Source organism: Rhinopithecus roxellana, chromosome 10 (assembly GCF_007565055.1).
Source record: "Rhinopithecus roxellana isolate Shanxi Qingling chromosome 10, ASM756505v1, whole genome shotgun sequence".
In the NCBI taxonomy this organism is placed as follows: Eukaryota; Metazoa; Chordata; class Mammalia; order Primates; family Cercopithecidae; genus Rhinopithecus; species Rhinopithecus roxellana.
Window position 1 is genome coordinate 121,122,388 of NC_044558.1, and position 18,716 is coordinate 121,141,103.

At 41.2% G+C, this 18,716-nt stretch overlaps 1 protein-coding gene across 4 annotated transcripts in view; it reads right to left on the reverse strand.

Moving 5' to 3' along the window:
• FGD6 (FYVE, RhoGEF and PH domain containing 6) overlaps positions 1-18,716 on the reverse strand; it is a 137,855-nt gene that overhangs the window by 112,719 nt on the left and 6,420 nt on the right. For all 4 annotated transcript variants that reach the window (XR_004059530.1, XR_004059531.1, XM_010383914.2 and 1 more), the window contains exon 2: positions 16,133-18,560. Coding sequence is in view for 2 of the 4 variants with exons in the window: in XM_010383914.2 (XP_010382216.2) it covers positions 16,133-18,560 (2,428 nt within the window). In the remaining 2 variants the exon portion in view is untranslated. The remainder of the gene's footprint in view (positions 1-16,132; positions 18,561-18,716) is intronic.

Below are 18,716 nucleotides of genomic sequence, written 5' to 3' on the forward strand. Positions count from 1 at the left end.
GGAAGGCAGACTGCCATAATGTGATATTACTGCACACCGTCAGCACTGCTAAAATAAAACACAGTGACAACCACCAAGTGCTGGCGAGGTGTGCAGACACTGGATCACTTGCTGGTAGGAAAGCAAAATGGTACAGCTACTCTGGAAAACAGTTTAGCAGCTTCTTATAAAACTAAAGTGTAATTCCCACACAACTCCCAATTGCACTTTTGGGCATTTATTCCAGAGAAATGAAAATATATTCACACAAAAACCTGAATATGAATGTTCATGACAGATTTATTTGTAAAAACCAAATGGTGGAAATGGCCCAGATGTCCTTTAACTGAAATACTATTAATACTTAACTTTAAAAAAGAAAAAGCTCTTGGCATACACAAGTTGGATGGTTCTACAGAAAATCATGCGGAATTTCTTTTTCTTTTTCTTTTTTTTGAGGTGGAGTTTCACTTTTGTCACCCAGGCTGGAGTGCAATGGCATGATCTCAATTTACTGCAACCTCTGCCTCCCAGGTTCAAGTAATTCTCCTGCCTCAGCCTCCTGAGTAGCTGGAATTACAGGCACCCACCACCATGCCTGGTTAATTCTTCTTCTTCTTTTTTTTTTTTTTTTTTGAGATGGTGTCTCGCTCTGTTGCCCAGGCTGGAGTGCAGTGGTATGCTCTTGGCTCACTGCAACCTCGGCCTCCTGGGTTCAAGCAATTCTCCTGCCTCAGCCTCCCAAGTAGCTGGGACTATAAGCATGCACCACCATACCCAGCTAATTTTTGTATTTTTAGTAGAGACAGGGTTTCACCATGTTGGCCAGGCAGGTCTCAAACTCTGGAACCCAGGTGATCTGCCTGTCTTAGCCTCCCAAAGTGTTGGGATTATAGGCATGAGCCACCGTGCCCAGCCCATGCTGAATTTTTTTAAAATGCCAATTCCAAAAGGCTACATGCTATATGATTCTATATTTTTATTATTTTATTTTACATTTTATTTTCTACTTATTATTTTATATTTTATTTTTATTTTTTTGGAGACAGGGTCTCACTCTGTCACCCACGCTAGAATGCAGTAGTGTGATTACAGCTCACTGAAGCCTTGACCTCCTGGGTTCAAGTGATCTTCCTGCCTCAGACTCCCAAGTAGCTAGGACTACAGGCATGTATCATCATACGTTTTTAAATTTTTGTAGAGATGGAGTCTCACCAAGTTGCCCAGGTTGGTTTTGAACTCCTGGGCTCAAACGATATTCCTTCCTTGGCCTCCTAAAGTGCTGGGGTTACAGGCGTGAGCCACTGCGCCTGGCTGTGATTCCATTTTAGATAACTTTTTTTTTTTTTTTTTGAGATGGAGTTTCGCTCTTGTTGCCCAGGCTGGAGTGTAGTGGCGTGATCTCAGCTCACTGTAACCTCCGTCTCCCAGGTTCAAGCGATTCTCCTGCCTCAACCTCCTGAGTAGCTGAGATTACAGGCATGTCCTACCACGCCTGGCTAATTTTATATTTTTAGTAGAGATGGAGTTTCTCCATGTTGGTCAGGCTGGTCTTGAACTCCCTACCTCAGGTGATCTGCCCACCTCAGCCTCCCAAAGTGCTGGGATTACAGGCCTGGTGCACCACGCCTGGCCTTATATAAATTTTTTAAACAACAAAAATATCTGAAATAGTTGCCAGGGGTTGAAGGGAAGAGGTAGGAGGGGGGTGGGTGTGGGTATAAAAGGACAAGAGGGGTCCTGGTGGTGATGGAACGGTGAAGATGGAGATGTAGACCTACACATCTAATAAAATAATATAGAAATAAATACACAAGTGAGTACAAGTAAAACTGGGGAAATCGAAAGCTCGGTGTGGATTCTGTCAATGTTAATATGCCAGTTGTGATTCTTTACTACAGTTCTACAAAATGTTACCATTAAGGGAAACTAGCTGAAGAATACTAGTTTCTCTCTGTACTGTTTCTTTGCTACATGTGAATCTACAGTAATACCGATAAACATTTCAACTAAAAACAGTAATAAACCAGATTGCAAATTCCTTGTGGGTAGGAACTATCCTTAATTTCTATGCTGTTTTTTCACTTCTACTTCCAAATATTAAGAGCAGCCTCAGATAAGGACATAATCGGAGGTAATTTATTTGTTTGCTGGTTTTCCTGAGGGGACATGAAGTTTACTGACTTCTATAAAAGTAAAATCTATATTTTGCTATAAATTCTATATTTAAAATGCCATATAAATTCATAAAATCTAACAATCCAAATCTCTCTGAGGCACCTGATTAGCTACAAGGGACTAAAATCACCTGACAACATCCCCTCTAGCAGGTAAAATGTCACTAAGTTTACATGAGAATCAGAGACCTCTGCAGTCAACTGTCATTAGGTAGGAATCTCAGCCAAAGAATACTGGCAGATTGAGGCCACAGGACTTCACCAGGCTCTATAACAAAAGCCTTCAGAGCAGCATCATACCACTATCCCTTGTCCATCCTCTGTTTTGTTTTAGCATAAAACACAGGGAAAGGCAGGAAACGAGTGATGTAAAGCAGTGAAATGGACATGTATCTACACCTGTAGACTAAAAACTGAAAGCCTATACTTATATTCCCTTTGATAACGAAACATCCTGGCAACCAGGCCAACTGTGTAGCTATTTGTGGGTAGACTTTAATTTAAATGAATTTGAGGGGAAAAAATCACAAATTCATTAAAAAGTCAGAATTATAGGATATTTTAAATAAAATGCAGTTAGAAAGGGCCGGGCATGGTGGCTCACGCCTGTAATCCCAGCACTTTGGGAGGCAGAGGCAGGCAGACTACCTGAGGTCAGAAGTTCGAGACCAACCTGGCCAACATGGCCAAACCCCGTTTCTACCAAATACACAATAAATAGGCAGGCGTGGTGGTACACATATGTAATCAGCTACTTGGGAGGATGAAGCAGGACAATCGCTTCAACCCGGGAGGTGGAGGTTGCAGTGAGCCTGAGATCATGCTGCTGCACTCTAGTCTGTGTGACACAGCGAGACTGTCTCAAAAAAAAACCCCAAAAAAACCAGTTTGAGTAATTTCATATATTTTTTTAATCTACCTTTAACAGCCAAGTACAGTTTTTTAAAATCAGTTTGGCTCTACAGAAGCCTGTTACATAATTAGTACAGTAACAGCACGTTGTGCATAGAAGGAAGTTATTATTTATTTATTTAGAAACAGGGCCTCGCTATGTTGCCCAGGCTGGTCTTGAACTCCTGGACTCAAGTGATTCTCCCACCATGGCCTCCCAAAGTGCTGGGATTACAGGCACTCACCACGATGCCCAGCTAATTTTTTGTATTTTTAGTAGAGACGGGGTTTCACTATGTTGGCCAGGCTGGCCTCAAACTCCTGACCTCGTGATCCGCCCACCTTAGCCTCCCAAAGCGCTGGGATTACAGGCGTGAGCCACTGCACCTGGCCAGAATGAATTTAAACATGCTTTCTATACTATGATTGCGGCATTTATTCACTTAAGAAAAACCAAGTTCAGTTCAGCGTAGACAGTATTAATAAACATGCCAATTTTTTTCTTTTTTTTTTTTTTGAAACAGGGTCTTGCTCTGTCATCCAGGCTGCAGTGCAGTGGTACAATCTACGCTCACTGCAACCTCTCCCTCCCAGACTCGGGTGATCTTCCCACCGCAGCCTCCCAAGTAGTTGGGACTACAGGTACATGCCACCATGCCTGGCTAATTTTTAAATTTTTTGTAGAGACAGGGTAGGGTCTCACTATATTGCCTAGGCTGGTCTCAAACTCCTGCCTCAATCCAAGTGATCCTCCTGCCTCAGCCTCCCAAAGTGCTGGGATTACAGGCATAAGCTACCATACCCAGCCAGATGACAAATTAAAAAGTCACAAAGAGGCATCTCAATCCGTTTTACCTTGGAAGTAGATTCAGCAAGCCTTTTGGGAAGACAGGGTCAGTGACTATAACCTGTGTCAGTAGTTCTAGTAATGCTAGCAGTGGTTTCCCTAAGAACTTCTCTCAACTTATAGCCAGACCGAACACGCTCCATCATCCAGTATCCAGGTCATACACCCTCTCACAATTCAAAATGCTCAGGCCGGGCGCGGCGGCTCATGCCTATAATCCCAGCACTTTGGGAGGCCGAAGTGGGTGGATCACTTGATGTCAGGAGTTTGAGACCAAGCTAGCCAACATGGTAAAACTCTGTCTCTACTAAAAATATAAAAATTAGCCTGCTGTGACGGTGCGCACCTGTAATCCCAGCTACTCAGAAGGCTGAGGCAGAAGAATCGCTCGAACCTGGAAGGTAGAGGTTGAAGTGACATCATGCCACTGCACTACAGCCTGGGCAACAGAGCAAGACTCTGTCTCTAAAAAATAAAAACAAACAAACAAAAAGAACCCCAAAAGGCTCCAGAAAGCCTTCCTCCTCTAAGAAATCTTCAACTAATTAGAGGGAACATATCACCTGCATCTTTTGGGGGAAATATACCCCTACCATTCATTTAAATCTATTTTTTCCTTAAGTTAATAAGGGCATTATCTTATTATAAAAAGTATTTTAGCCTTACAAAATATTTACTTTGGGGACCCATAAATAACAATTATTAAATAAAAGTGCTTTAGATGTCAGAATGTACTTCACAGAGAGAACAAAATGAGGAACAGGGATAACAGGTTTAAAAAAGCAACTCTCATGTAAATCAGTGGGGAAATATGAGAGATGCATAATCCTTTCCATGCAATTAACATCCACATGTAACTAGTAAATGACAGGAACCATATTTAACTTGCTTTGAATAGCAACCACCACCCACCGGACTAAATGCAAATATGACGTAATGAATTCAGTTTTCAACCTTTGCAACACCTATTACCTAACCATAAAAGCTTTCCAATCAACAAGCTCTTCTTGCGTGAAAAATCTGGGGTCTCTAAAAATGTCCATTAATTTCTATTTATACCACTGCAGGTGTCTCTGTGTTTTCCCTCTAAATAGTGAACAAATTAAGGACAGAAATATTTTGTCCATTGTGGTCCCTTGGGTAGAAGATTCACAGACCTCTACCAATATTACTAATAAAAAATAAAATAATAGTGAAACCATGGCTCACAGCAAAGCACAACATCAACATGTTCTGATTAAATGTCAGTATGCCTCAGGATCAGAAAACTTAGTTCCATACTTCAGTTTATCTACACATTAGCTCTGTGCCCTTGAGCAAGTTGTTTAACCTCATTAAGGCTTAGTCTCCTCATCTGTAAAAGAAAACAATAATATCTATCTTAAAGGATAAAAGGCACAAAATGATACATGCAAGAGCTCCTAGCATAATGCTCGCATATCGGAAATCTTGAGTAAATTCAAGCCATTACTTTTTTTTTTTCTCTTTTTTGAGACAGAGTCTCGCTGTGTCGCCCAGGCTGGAGTGCAGTGGCGCAATCTTGGCTCACTGCAAGCTCCGCCTCCCGGGTTCATGCCCTTTTCCTGCCTCAGCCTCCCCAGTAGCTGGGACTATAGGCGCCCACCACCACGCCCGTCTAATTTTTTGTATTTTTACTAGAGACGGGGTTTCACCATGTTAGCCAGGATGGTCTCGATCTCCTGACCTCGTGATCCACCCACCTCGGCCTCCCAAAGTGCTGGGGTTACAGACATGAGCCACCGCGCCCATCCATGATTACTATTAAGCCTAAAATTCATGCTATTTATGTGAACGGCACTTCCAATCCTTCATCTTCTCTGGTTTATAGACTTTTGGTGAGGTGGAGAAAAAACTGGATTGATGGGGAGTCAGTTTGGGGGAGGAAAGTTTTGTTAACATGTATTAGCAGCATCAGATTATTTGTTTGCTGAAAGTTTCTGCCTTGTTTGAATATTCACCTTGCTGAAATCACCATTTTAAAAATAGCCATATAATTCTGTGTTCATATGCATCTGTGTGTGGGGCCTCCTTCCTGATAGCAGTAACAATACTGTTATAAAAGGAGAAAAAAGGGCAATGATGCAAGTAAACCTGAACCTTTGTGCAACAACTAAGATCACTTTCGTCTTCTAAATTTTGCTCACTTTCTCTACAATGCTTCCACCCTAGCATTAGAAGCTCCAGGCTGGAGCTTTGGTTTTGGAATTTCCCATTGCTGTGGTGTGGGCAAAGTCAACAAGTCTTTCTGGGCTTTGGTTGCATCAGTGAGTGAAGACAGTAGACTGCATGATTTATAATCATTCCTTTAGTTCTAAACTTTAATGATTCTAAGACTACATTTAACCTAAAATCATTAACAGACATATTTTAATTTCTAAGTTTTTTCAAACCACTTGATTATTAAAAAAAAAAAAAAAAAAAAAAAAAAAAATCCTTATTTACTTTTTTCTTACCCCCAGACTTCTAAAAGACTAAGATTTCAGAAACTTTCGTTATCAAGCAAATCATACCTGGACTTGTAAATGATTTAATTATCTATCCCTGCCTTTCTCCCCAGTAAGAAGGGCAGTAGAGATGGACTGTGCTTTATCTGCATGTTTTTAGAGGAGCTATGGAAAGAAAAATTAAGTAATGGAAAAGCTCCCCCCCGCCTTTTTTTTTTGTTGAGATGGAGTCTTGCTCTGTTGCCCAGGCTGGCTCAATCTTAGCTCACTGCAGCCTCTGTTTCCCATGTTCAAGCAATTCTCCTGCCTCAGCCTCCTGAGTAGCTGGGACTACAGGCACGTGCCACAACACCCGGCTAATTTTTGTATTTTTAGTAGAGACGGGGTTTCACCACGTTGGCCAGGCTAGTCTCTAACTCCTGATCTCAAGAGATCTGCCCGCCTGAGCCTCTCAAAATTCTGGGATTACAAAAAGCTACACTTCTACATTGAAATCTCTCTCTACTTGAGACTGTGGGATACATCAAAAAACCAAAAGAAAGTTAGGGAAGGCAGGGATAAGCTACAAATTATTCCTTCTTTATACATTTTGTTGACTTTGTTGGACTTAAAATTACAGTTGGCAAACAACTCAAAAAATCAGAACTGCTTTTCAGATATAAAACAAGACAAAACAGGCTATTCTAAGTTTATTAAAAACCATATCTACTCTTTAACTTCTAATGTTTCATACGATACTAACATATGCCGAAGTATGTCAACTGTTACAAATGTTATCAAGAAAAACTGACTTCAAAAAATAAATGATCTAAGTAAAACATGAAGTCTTCGACTGAATCCACAGGAGCTAAAAGAACAAGCAGTTACACCATTTCAAACATAAAAAGCCTAAATGTGTTTGTTTTCCTTTTTATTTTTATGGAAACATTAGGGGGAAACTGGTTTTCTTTGTTCAGTGTTTATTATTTCACCTTTCCTGCATCAGAAACCAAAATACTTTGATAAATGGGAGAGTCTGGTAAACAGACCCTTGAAGATGAGGGCTCAGAACCACTAACCATCGCATTTCCATCACTGTTCATTTTTCATGAAATCACTTAAACACCATAACTCAATTCCTTTGCATATAAAAGGGTAACATAGCAACCTTACGCCCATTCATGCTTATAAGGAACCAAAAGAGGACCTATAATAAATGCAAATAAGAAGGGCTGAGAAACCTGGGAAAGAAAACTGAAAGAAGATAGCTGTTCTTCCCAGAAATACAATCATCATGTTTACTCCACTGATAGTCTATTTGGCCACTCCTATTTTTATTGCTCCAATGGTAGATTATCTCTGCCTGCTGTCAAAACTACTTACAAATACAGTTTTTTTTTTCTCCAGAGATCCACAAACACAATTACCAGAAGCAGGCTAAACCACCAAAGTAGTTTTTCCATACCACCCAGAAGAAACTGTGGCAGTTCCATTCCTGAACTTAAGACACTCAGCATTAAAAAAAGGCCAGCACTTCTTTGTAGCTACCCACACCCAAATGTGCTATAACACGAACTGTTCTTTGTACCTAATATAGTTTCAAGAAAGTATTAAAATAAACAGGCTGATATAAACATGTCTAGTCTGCTTTTTTTTTTTTTTTTTTAATCCAAAGGGCTTCCCTGAAGACCAAATTTATCTATGCGATTCCAGGAATAGATAATGAATTATTTAAAAATGTCTAGAAGAACATAAAAAGCTATCAAATGTAATATACAAGCACAGGCATTACTTAATGAATCTGTGAAATATGAACATACTCATTCCCTTCCATAAAGACACAAGCCCAGATTTGGAATTCCCCTGAACCACCTGGAAGATGAGGGAGATAAAGTTCATCTCCACCTCTTCATCCTGTTCCCTTCCCCCTTGCTATTTCCCTCCTCAACACACTAATCTTTCCCTTCTTGAAGGTACCATCATGCAAGAATCACAAAAGTCATTTATTTAACTACACTGCTGTTTTATTACTGTCACAGTGTCATTTCCTATTACTTTCTATCACATTTTTCATATATTAGAAGCTAAATATATTCTTGCGGGCGGGCTGGGAAAGTCACTCGCACTCAGTTATGACTACTGCAAAAATGCATTCTGATTTCCAAACACCCTACTGCTAGGTTTCATCCATTCACTGACTGCAGGATGATTGTCTGATTACCTATATATATCAGGTCATTACAAGAAGTGCAAATGCTTAGGAGAACATAGTGGGCCCTCCTTTTCACCCTCACCACTTCTGCCCTTCCCAAAAGATTTACACTGGGGACTTTTCTCTAGGACCTAGGTCAGAAATTCACTTTACAAAGCAATGTTTGTCTCACTGATCCAACTAACTCAAATTTTATAAAAACAAAAATAATCATATCCTTGGCTAAATTTAAGATTTTTAGATTTTTATTATTCAAGAACTTGATGAAAACACGGCAATGGAAAACTAGTTAGCTCTAAAAATAATAATGCAACCTTTTATTCTCCCAAAGTATGCAAATTTCAGCTATCTCAAAAAAATGTTTTACTAAGCAAGACAGAAACACACACACACACACACACACACACACATTCTTCTTCTTCCATACATTTTTGTAGTCTATATTTTTTTCTTCTATCTCTGACTAAAAATATGCCTCTAAAAGTGTAGAGTGACAATCTACCATACAAAAGCATACACATGGGCTGGTCGTGGTGATTCATACCTGTAATCCCAACACTTTGGGAGGCCAAGGTGGGCTGATCACTTGAGGTCAGGAGTTCAAGACCAGCCTGGCCAACATGGTGAAACCCCATCTCTATTAAAAGTACGAAATAATTAGCTGGGCATAGTGGCAGTGTCTGTAATCCCAGCTACTCAGGAGTCTGAGGCAGGAGAATCTCTTGAACCCAGGAGGCAGAGGCTGCAATGAGCCAAGATAGCCCCACTGCACACCAGCCTGGGTGACAGAGTAAGACTTCATTTTCCAAAAAAAAAAGCATATAGATAAAATATCATTTATCTGCTTTGGCAGGAAATGAGACCAAAGTAATACAGCTGGACAAAACACTGCAATTTAATTCCTAATATTAATACTCTTCATAATACTTATTCCTAATTCCTTTAAAAAAATTTTTTTTGTTTCTTTTTTTTTTTATTTCCATATAGGGTCTCACCATGTTGCCCAGGCTGGTCTCGAACTCCTGGGCTCGAGCAACCCTCCTTGCCTCAGCCTCCCGAAGTGCTGACATTACAGGCATAAGCCACCACGCCTGGCCCCTAATTCCTTATTAAAAGGAAAAAAGAAGAGCTTTATTGCCAAGAAAGAAAACCCAATGCTTCTGCTGCAATTTCAAATGCAGGGTAAGTATGCAAACAAACAGATTTGCCAGAACTGTGTGGCTACGATTCTAACACAAGAAATACAAAGTTAAAGAGGCATACAGATTTTTTATATTTCCTGAGCTGTCTCTGAAAATAACTTACAGGAAAGGGCTGCTGTTGATTATCAGTACCAACCCCCACCCTCTAACTGTGCATAATCTTATCTATGCTAGGACAACATGGAAATGTTCATAGGCTGTTAGAGTATACTCTAAGCCTTACATTGAAATCCAACAATACCACGAGGTGGTAAATGTAACCAGAGAGAGGTCTTCTAGACCAGGTCTCCTGATTTACAATGAAAATCCCGTAACAGGACTTGTAATGTCATTCAGCAGCTCTTCAAGACCAGTCTCAAATTTAAAATGGGGAGAAACAAAAACCTAGTATTTTCTTTCATCAGAGATGAGAGTATATTGATTCATTTAAAAGAAATAATTTTGAAGTTCAATCTACTTTGAAATCCGGTGCTTGAAGAAGACCAAAAGATAAATCCAAACCTGTCAAATGACGGGCACTTCTGGGAAAGGTTTCAAGGGACAACAATCCACATTTCTGATTCCACTTCCTCTCTTCTCAGTCCCAGTTTGCAATCTGGCTCCTTCTCCAACAGCACCGCTAAAACTGTTCTTACCAACATTAAAAAAAAAACCTCCTAAACACCAGATTGAATCATGCCCACTTAAAAAAGACTCGGTTCAAGTGTTGCCATGTAGGTGATGTTTTCTTTAATACCCTATTCAGAAACAACCAAGAAAAAGACAACTAATTAGTAAAACCGTGTATTATAAACTTCTGTCACCTCACTGGGCAGAAGCTCCTTGGGAGTAGGATCACTTTTCACCGTTGAAAGTACAATGCTTGACATATGGTCGGTATCTGTGAAATAAATAAATCGAGGGTTTGCTAGGTTGCCTAGGAAAACCCAATTATGATACTTTTTCTTTGAAATGTTTATAATAAGAACAAACTGAAACAACAAAGGAAAAACTTGGAATGTTTCCAGGGAAATTTTTCTTTATAGAATCAAGAAATCTGCCTTAATTTCAAAGAGAAAATTCCAACATTTGGACACGATTATTTTGCTGATTTGTCTATAACCCTTTAATAAGGGTTACAGACAAAGGCTCAAAGGCTCAAATTTCAGGAACTTCTCTCTGAACATCAAACTTCTTAAATAAAAATAGTAGTAAATGGGTACCCATCACGTGAGTATCAATAAGATAGAAAGATCCTTTGCCTGCTGGCTGTTTTACATTTAGTATATCTGAAACATTTCAAGGAAGATGTCTCAACTATAACCCCAAAATGTCAGAACAATCCAGAGTGGCTCCCAGTTGCACTATCAACAAAACTGCCTCTGAGAACCCAGAGCGGTGACTAAATGATGACCTATGTGGAACACCTAAAGCTATGGTTTCTTCAGCCCTGGGAACTTCCCTTCCAGTCTCCTTCATCTTCAGCTTTGGCTGTTCGTCCTTTCTCCTCTGGGGTTTCCCAGTGCCAATCCTTACGCCCCCATCCAGTCTCCTCCTCCGGTTTCTTCTACTCACTTTGCCAGGCAGCAGAAACTCAAATTAGCCAAATGATGCAGTTAGCAAAGGAGAATGGGGAGGGAAAGAAGGAAGGGATTGGAATAAGGAGAAAAGGAGGTAAAGAAGCTCACTCCCTACTAATTCCCAGCCACTACCCCACCCTTCCCCCTTCTCACTCCTTATCGGTCTTCCACACAGCTCACCCAGCCCCCAGTTTCCTCATTCTTCTTTAGTCATCTCATCCTTCCCACAAACCCTGGGGCCTCAGGCCTTCTGAGATCCCAGGTGCTTAACCCCACCCCGGCTACCGCCTCAGCCCCAGCTTGCATCACAGGGACACACGTGCATGCACGCGCGCACACACACCCACACACAGTCAGAGAGAATTCACCTCCCTTGGGCTGGGGTAGGGAGAGGAGTGGAGGGGAAGATAGGACAGTAATGGTTAACACAACCAGGGAACTAAACTGAGGACTTTACCACCATTTCAAAACTGTTTCTTTGGGAAATACACTCTGAGTTCCAAATTGTCATAAACTTTTAGAACACAGTCCTATTAGGAATTGGGGACTGCCTACAATTCCTTCCTGATAAATTGTAAACATGTTGTTATAAATTTGTAAATGTTGGCTAGGCATGGTGGCTCATGCCTATAATTTCAGTACTTTGGGAGGCTGAGGCAGGAGGATCTCTTGAGACCAGGAGTTCGAGACCAGCCTGGGCAACAAGGTGAAACCCCATCTCTACAAAAAATACAAAAAGTAGATGGGCGTGGTGACACATGCCTGTGGTCCCAGCTACCTGGGAGGCTGAGATGGGAAGATCACTTAACCCCAGGAGATCAAGGCTACAGTGAGCAGTGATAGTGCCACTGTACTCCAGCCTGGGCAACAGAGCATGACCCTGTCTCAAAAAAAAAAAAAAAAAAAAAAAAAAGTAAATGGTAAGCACTGGACTTATGAAACATCCATATTCTAAAGAAAGCAACCCTATGGGCTATACCAAGCTTGTCAAAAATCTGTTTACTAACCAGAATTTGGTTTGTCACATGTGTAGACTCTATAAAATTCATGATTCAGTGAATTAGAGCCCTGACCCAGACTTTCTTCCCTGAAGGTTGAGAAACTGAGACACCCTTATCATGACCCCAGCAGAAAAATCTTAAGCAGAGTTCATTTGCATTTTTTCTTATCATTTTAGAACCCCAGTCAACGTACTGGATTTTGAATTAATTATTCTAAGGCACAGGTCTGTATTTTCAACAGCCAGATTACCAAACAGGACCCTTTGAGCTCACCTGAAATGTATGCCTCACTGTTCATTTATTTGATCTCAGGGTGTCAAGGTGTCCTCCTCAGGAAGGCTTGAATTTCCTTTCTCCTCTATTCAATGTTGTTTACAAGAGGAACAACCTCCCAGGCAATACTGTGATTCTGACCCTATGACTCAGGGCTTTTGATTCCTCTGGCACATTTTAGTAGTCTCAAGCCTGTTGCAGGCTCCCTGCTCCAGGCCTAAACAAAAGTCTCCTTGGAAAGCGAAATTCAAAAGCAGAGTTCACCCAGCCTTTACCAGGCTGCCCTACTTGAAGGCCTGTAACCTGTCCAAAGCCGCCCTTGGTTTCCTGTGGCCTCCAGAAAGAACTCTCCTTATGCTACTGGCTGGCTGCGTGCATTAACCCCTTCTTACCAGCTTCCACCCAGTCAAGCAGCAGAGCCCTAACAACCTAAGAAGCATACCAGATAAAAAACAAGTTCCAGGATTGGCAGAGATAATGGTAAGCTCTTAGGGTTTAAACCTGATGGCCAACAGAAAACACACCCCAATGGCCAAACCTCCAATTTCAAGAAAAAATTGTACTCATTCACAAATAAAGTGACTCAAAAAGAAAAAAATTTATCTTAGGCAAGGATATAGTATATTGTGAAGAAGTCAATCAAACTTATTACACACAAAACAAATATGGAAAAGCATGTTAAAAAAAAAAAGATACTACCAATAAAATGGTTCTACAGAGAAAAGCAATCCTGAAAACAGACAATTTGAAATATTTATGCCAAGAACCAGGAATGGTGGCTCGTTCCTGTAATCCCAGCACTTTGGGAGGCTGGAATGGGAGGATTACTTCAGCACAGGAGTTCAAGACCAGCCTGGGCAATACAGGGAGATCCTAGCTCTACAAAAAATAAAAAATAAAAATTGGCTGGGTGTGGTGGTATGCACCTGTGGTCCCAGCTACTTGGGAGGCTGAAGGGGGTTGGGTATCACCTGAGCCCAGGAGTTCCAGGCTGCAGTAACCTTGACTGTACCACTGTACTCTACTCTGGGAGACAGAGTGGGACCCTCTCTCCAAAGAGAAAAAAAAAAATGAAAAATAAGTATTTATGTCAAGGAAGGAGCTTTTAGCCTAGGTACTAATATTTAGGAAGCAGAAATATGAAAACCGAATGCAGCTGGCTGTGAGAAAAATTAGGCAAGCGAGGAAACTAGCCTTTTTTAGGCAAAAGGAGGAAGGGCAGGAAAGACTGACTACAAGTAAAGAAAAATGCTATGAGAATATCTGACAGTTAAAGGAACTTAAAATAATTTACTTTACTTGGTACGCTGACTTGCTGGACAAGTTTACTTATTCAATTCACCTAACAATGCTTCCTTTTTTTTTTTTTTTGGAGCCTCCATGATATGCTTTGGCTGTGTCCCCACCCAAATTTCATCTTGAATTGTAGTCCCCATAATCCCTACGTGTCATGGGAAGGACTCAGTGGGAGGTAACTGAATCATGGGGGCGGTTTCCCCCAAGCTGCTATTCTCGAGATGGTGAGTGAGTTCTCACAAGATCTGATGGTTCTATAACGGGCTTTTCAATCTTTCTTTCTGCTCTTCTCCTTGCTGTCCCCATGTAAAGAAGCACATGTTTGCTTCCCTTTCCGCCATGACCATAAGTTTCCTGAGGCCTCCCCAGCCACGCTGAACTGTGAATCAATTAAACCTCTTTCCTTTATAAATTACCCAGTCTTGGGTATGTTTTTTTTTTTTTTTTTTTTTTTTTTTTTTTTTTTTTTTTTTTTTTTTTTTTTTTTTTGAGACGGAGTCTCGCTCTGTCGCCCAGGCTGGAGTGCAGTGGCCGGATCTCAGCTCACTGCAAGCTCCGCCTCCCGGGTCCACGCCATTCTCCTGCCTCAGCCTCCCGAGTAGCTGGGACTACAGGCGCCGCCATCTCGCCCGGCTAATTTTTTGTATTTTTTTTTAAGTGGAGACGGGGTTTCACTGTGTTAGCCAGGATGGTCTCGACCTCCTGACCTTGTGATCCGCCCGCCTCGGCCTCCCAAAGTGCTGGGATTACAGGCTTGAGCCACCGCGCCCGGCCTTGGGTATGTTTTTATTAGCAGCGTGAGAACGGACAAATACCTCCCACTATATGTCAAGTATTTTCTACAAAAGTCACATTTTAAGACTTGAATTTCAAAGACCTGAAGTTAGCGGACTAAGAATAATCTAGAGATTTCCAAAAGGGTCCATGTGCTTTTTTGTTAAACACAAATATTAGAAATACAATGGAAAAGCTCCCTATGCGACTACGGAGAGAGAAGGGAGAAGGAAGCCGCTGCAGTGGTTGCTCCCTTGGCCTATTTTCATTCATTCTCCTTAGACCCAATCAACATCTACTGATTCTACTAGGCCTCTTCCTTGGCTTTATCCAAGACAAAGAGATGACTAGAACTCTTCATGGAGCTTAAAACCAAATACAGAACATCAGACATGCCGATAAATAGTTATACATTAAGACAGCCTGAGATGAAAGGATATCACAACGTAACTGGGTGGTCACAATAGGAAGTAAACACTTCTGACTAGGTAATTGTAGAAGCTTCATGAAGCCAAAGACTGAGGGGCTGGATCATCAAGTATGGGCACGATTTTAATAAGAGGGATGGAGTAGGTATTCCACAGGTAGGAAGTACACATACAAAAGTGAGAAATAGGCCCAGTGCAGTGACTCATGCCTAGAATCCCAACACTTTGGGAGGCAAAGGCAGGAACACTGCTTGACCCCAGGAGTTCAAGACCAGCCTGGGCATGATGGCAAAACGCTGTCTCTACAAAAAATACAAAAATTATTCAGGCATGGTAGCATGCACCTATCGTTCCAGCTACTCAAGGAGGCTGAGATGGGAGGACTGCTTGAGCCTGGGGGGTCGAGGCTGCAGTGAGCCATGATCATACCACTGCACTCCAGCTTGGGTGACAGAGTAAGACCCCATCTCAAAAAATAATAATAATAATTAAATTAAATTATTTTAAAAGTGAGAAATAAAGAGTAGTTACATGTTTCCTGCATTTTTCCTATATCCACTGGAGGTCACCAATTAGGCATCAACAGGTAAAACGACCAATCTTCAAAAAGTGGTGAACTTCTAAAAATTTGGAGGTTTCACCCGATAAGGGCACCACATGTAAACGCCTGCATATTTCAGTAACTTCAGATTTCTTACACCTACCAAATAAATGTCATTGAATTGGCCAATTTCCTGCTATGACTTCTGAGCTGGTGCCTGGAGGCCCAGGACCTCTCTGTTCCACGCCTTCCTTGTAGCACCTACATTGCCACTGGTTCAAATTCTTTGAATCGGCTACTAAAATAAATTGACTACTTCAAGCTTGTATTTGCAAATATCCATTCCAACTGTATGCTGAAAGGAGGGTGCACTTGAGAATAATTTAATACACATTTTCTAAACTATTCCTTCAACCACGTGTTTTTTCCCCCTGCATTTCTAACTCACCAGGCTGTTGAAGGTTAATTGCAATGATGCATGCAAAAGTGTCTGCCTGGCACCTGTTACCTGGAATGCTGATGTCGAGGTCCAAGTTGCAGCTGGCCATCTGGAGCTTCATACGGCTCTTCTACCTCATACACATTTGCATCTGTGTCCTCCATGCTGCTGGAATTCTGCCATTCCAACTCTCGAGTTTTCTGTATAGCCATAATAAACGGCAAGTTTTCATACTCTGGTATTTCCTCATAATGGCGTATATTTTCATACTCCGGTGCACAGAGGCTTGTAACAGACTTGTAAGGTGCCTGAGATGATGACTCCCGGGAGAGCATTTGGTCATCCAAAGACTCAGCTCTCAGACCATTAGCTGCACTGGTCTGGCCCCGGGACTTCTTCCTCTTCTTTTGAGATTCCAGGCTATAGTTTTCTGTGGAATATGCCTTGATGGGCTTACTTCTCTTCTCCTCTCCTACCAACAAGCCTTGCCAATCACTTTCAATCCCCTTCTGTTCCCCACTGGAGAGGTGGCCTGTGGTGGTATCTCCGAGTTGGCTACTCTTGGACCAAAATTTTTGAAAGTCACTCTTCATGAAACAGATGGACAGTTTCATGTTGAGCAACTTTTTAAAAGAGTTTTTCTTTGTAGAGTCTTTGCAAGGCTTAGTGCACTTTTCCACATCCACAGCAGATAACGATTTTGCTCTAGGCTTGGTTAGGGCTGTTGAAGGCTCACTGTTTGACGATAAGGTGACAGACTTTAAGGATTCTGGGTTCCCTGAAAAGGGTAAAATAGGATGAGGTAACTTCCACACTGGCTTTTCTGAAGCCCGTTTAGGCATATCAAAGGAGGATGACACACCACCGTTTTGGGCACACAAATGCTGAAGGTGGTTTCTTTCTAGGCCCTTCTCTGAACTTTTTTCTTCACCTGAAGGATAAGAACTTTTTTCCACAAGCTCCTCGGAGGCGGCCTTTTTAAGCACTCCTGTAGCTGGCAAGCTGTGTCTCTGAGGTTTTTTGGGGACAATTCGTAGGGAATTTTCCTCTTTTATAACAGATTCCTTTTGCATCTGAGGGGCAGAAATTCCCAGGTTTCTCTCAGATTGCAAATGTTCATTGCAAGTTAATTTGAGCTGCTTAGGCAGGCTCATAGATAGAGTACTACATCTTATAAAACCGGTCCCTTCGTCCACAGCAAGCGACATACTAGAACCATCTACAGTTGTGCTGTCAGAACCCAAATTAGAGTCTGTATCAAAAGAAGGTGCCATCTTTTCAAAGGAAGATGTTTCATGACACATGACTTTCTGTGAATTGACTAAGTCCTGTGCGTCACTGTTGGATTCCACATTCAATTCACTTTTATTTCCCAGCTTCACTTTATCCACCTGTTCCTGCTTACACAAAACATTCTGATGAAGAACACTGATTTTATTCATTTTCAAACTATTTTCAGTAAGACAGGAAGAGCTACTGTCTGAATTCCCTGGTTCTTCAGTGCTTTCACTAGGAGTATCTACACACTTCTGGCGTAACAGACGAGCAGTTCGTGTCTTTCTGGGCTTGGGAGTTGGAAATTTTGGGGTATATGGTAGTAAATGAATTTCTAAGGGACCAAGGTCTTTGACTATTGATTTCTTACTAACTTCATCTGAAGATATAAAAGTACTCCTTTTCCCATTTTCCAGAGCCTCTAGCTCAGATGACTGAAAGCAATTATTGCTTTTTTCACTGTCATCCTGGCAAGTTTCAAAATTTTCACATTCATCACTAGGAAGCTGTAAGTGGCAACTGTGATGATCAGGAACTTTTTCAAAGGTGGATAGGGAAGGTGACAAATCTGTAAACTCAATTCTGAATTGTCCATCTGAATTACAGCCACCATTCATTTCTGGGCTGTCTGTGGACCTGTGCTTCTGTGCAGATATAAAAGGTGGCATTTGGTGTATTAAGGCATCTTTGAGCTTCTCTTCTAAAATGCTTGCCTTTAAAACAACCCCACCCTGGTTGTTGGCTTTTTCGCCATACAAATCACATTTACTCCTAGTTTGTATAGTCAAAGTCTCATCAATTTTACTGTTTTCTAAATTTTCATTCATTTCCAGGGGCTCTAAAACAAGTTGCTTTACACACAAATTCTCTCTATGGCCCATCTTATGGATACACTCAGAACTGCAGGAACACATTGGTGAAATATAATCACTGCTCTGACGGCCTTCATATTTACAATTAAAGTTGTCAGTGCTTTCAGCTAATTCCTGTTTATGCCCTTCCAGGTTCAACATGATTTTCCTTGATGGCGACTGCCCAATGTCTCGAACAGGTGAGCTCTTTAGGACTTTTGGTTTTGGGGCTATTGCTGGTTTCATTTTCTTTGTTGACTGTGGAACACTAGAAATCACAATGTCGGGTTTAGGTGCAAGAGGAGGTGGAGTTGGCTTATTATTTGCCACAACAAACTTGGGCTTGGGGGCCACTGGTGGCTTCTTCATCTCTAGAAAGGAAAAAATAATAATTTGATGTCAAAACAACCAAAGCACAAAATGATACATGATTAAATTTGATAGTATTTTTTACTTTTACCAATATGACCTTGCCTTTTACTGAGTATGTTACGCTATATAGTATCAATATTACTCCTGAAAATTCC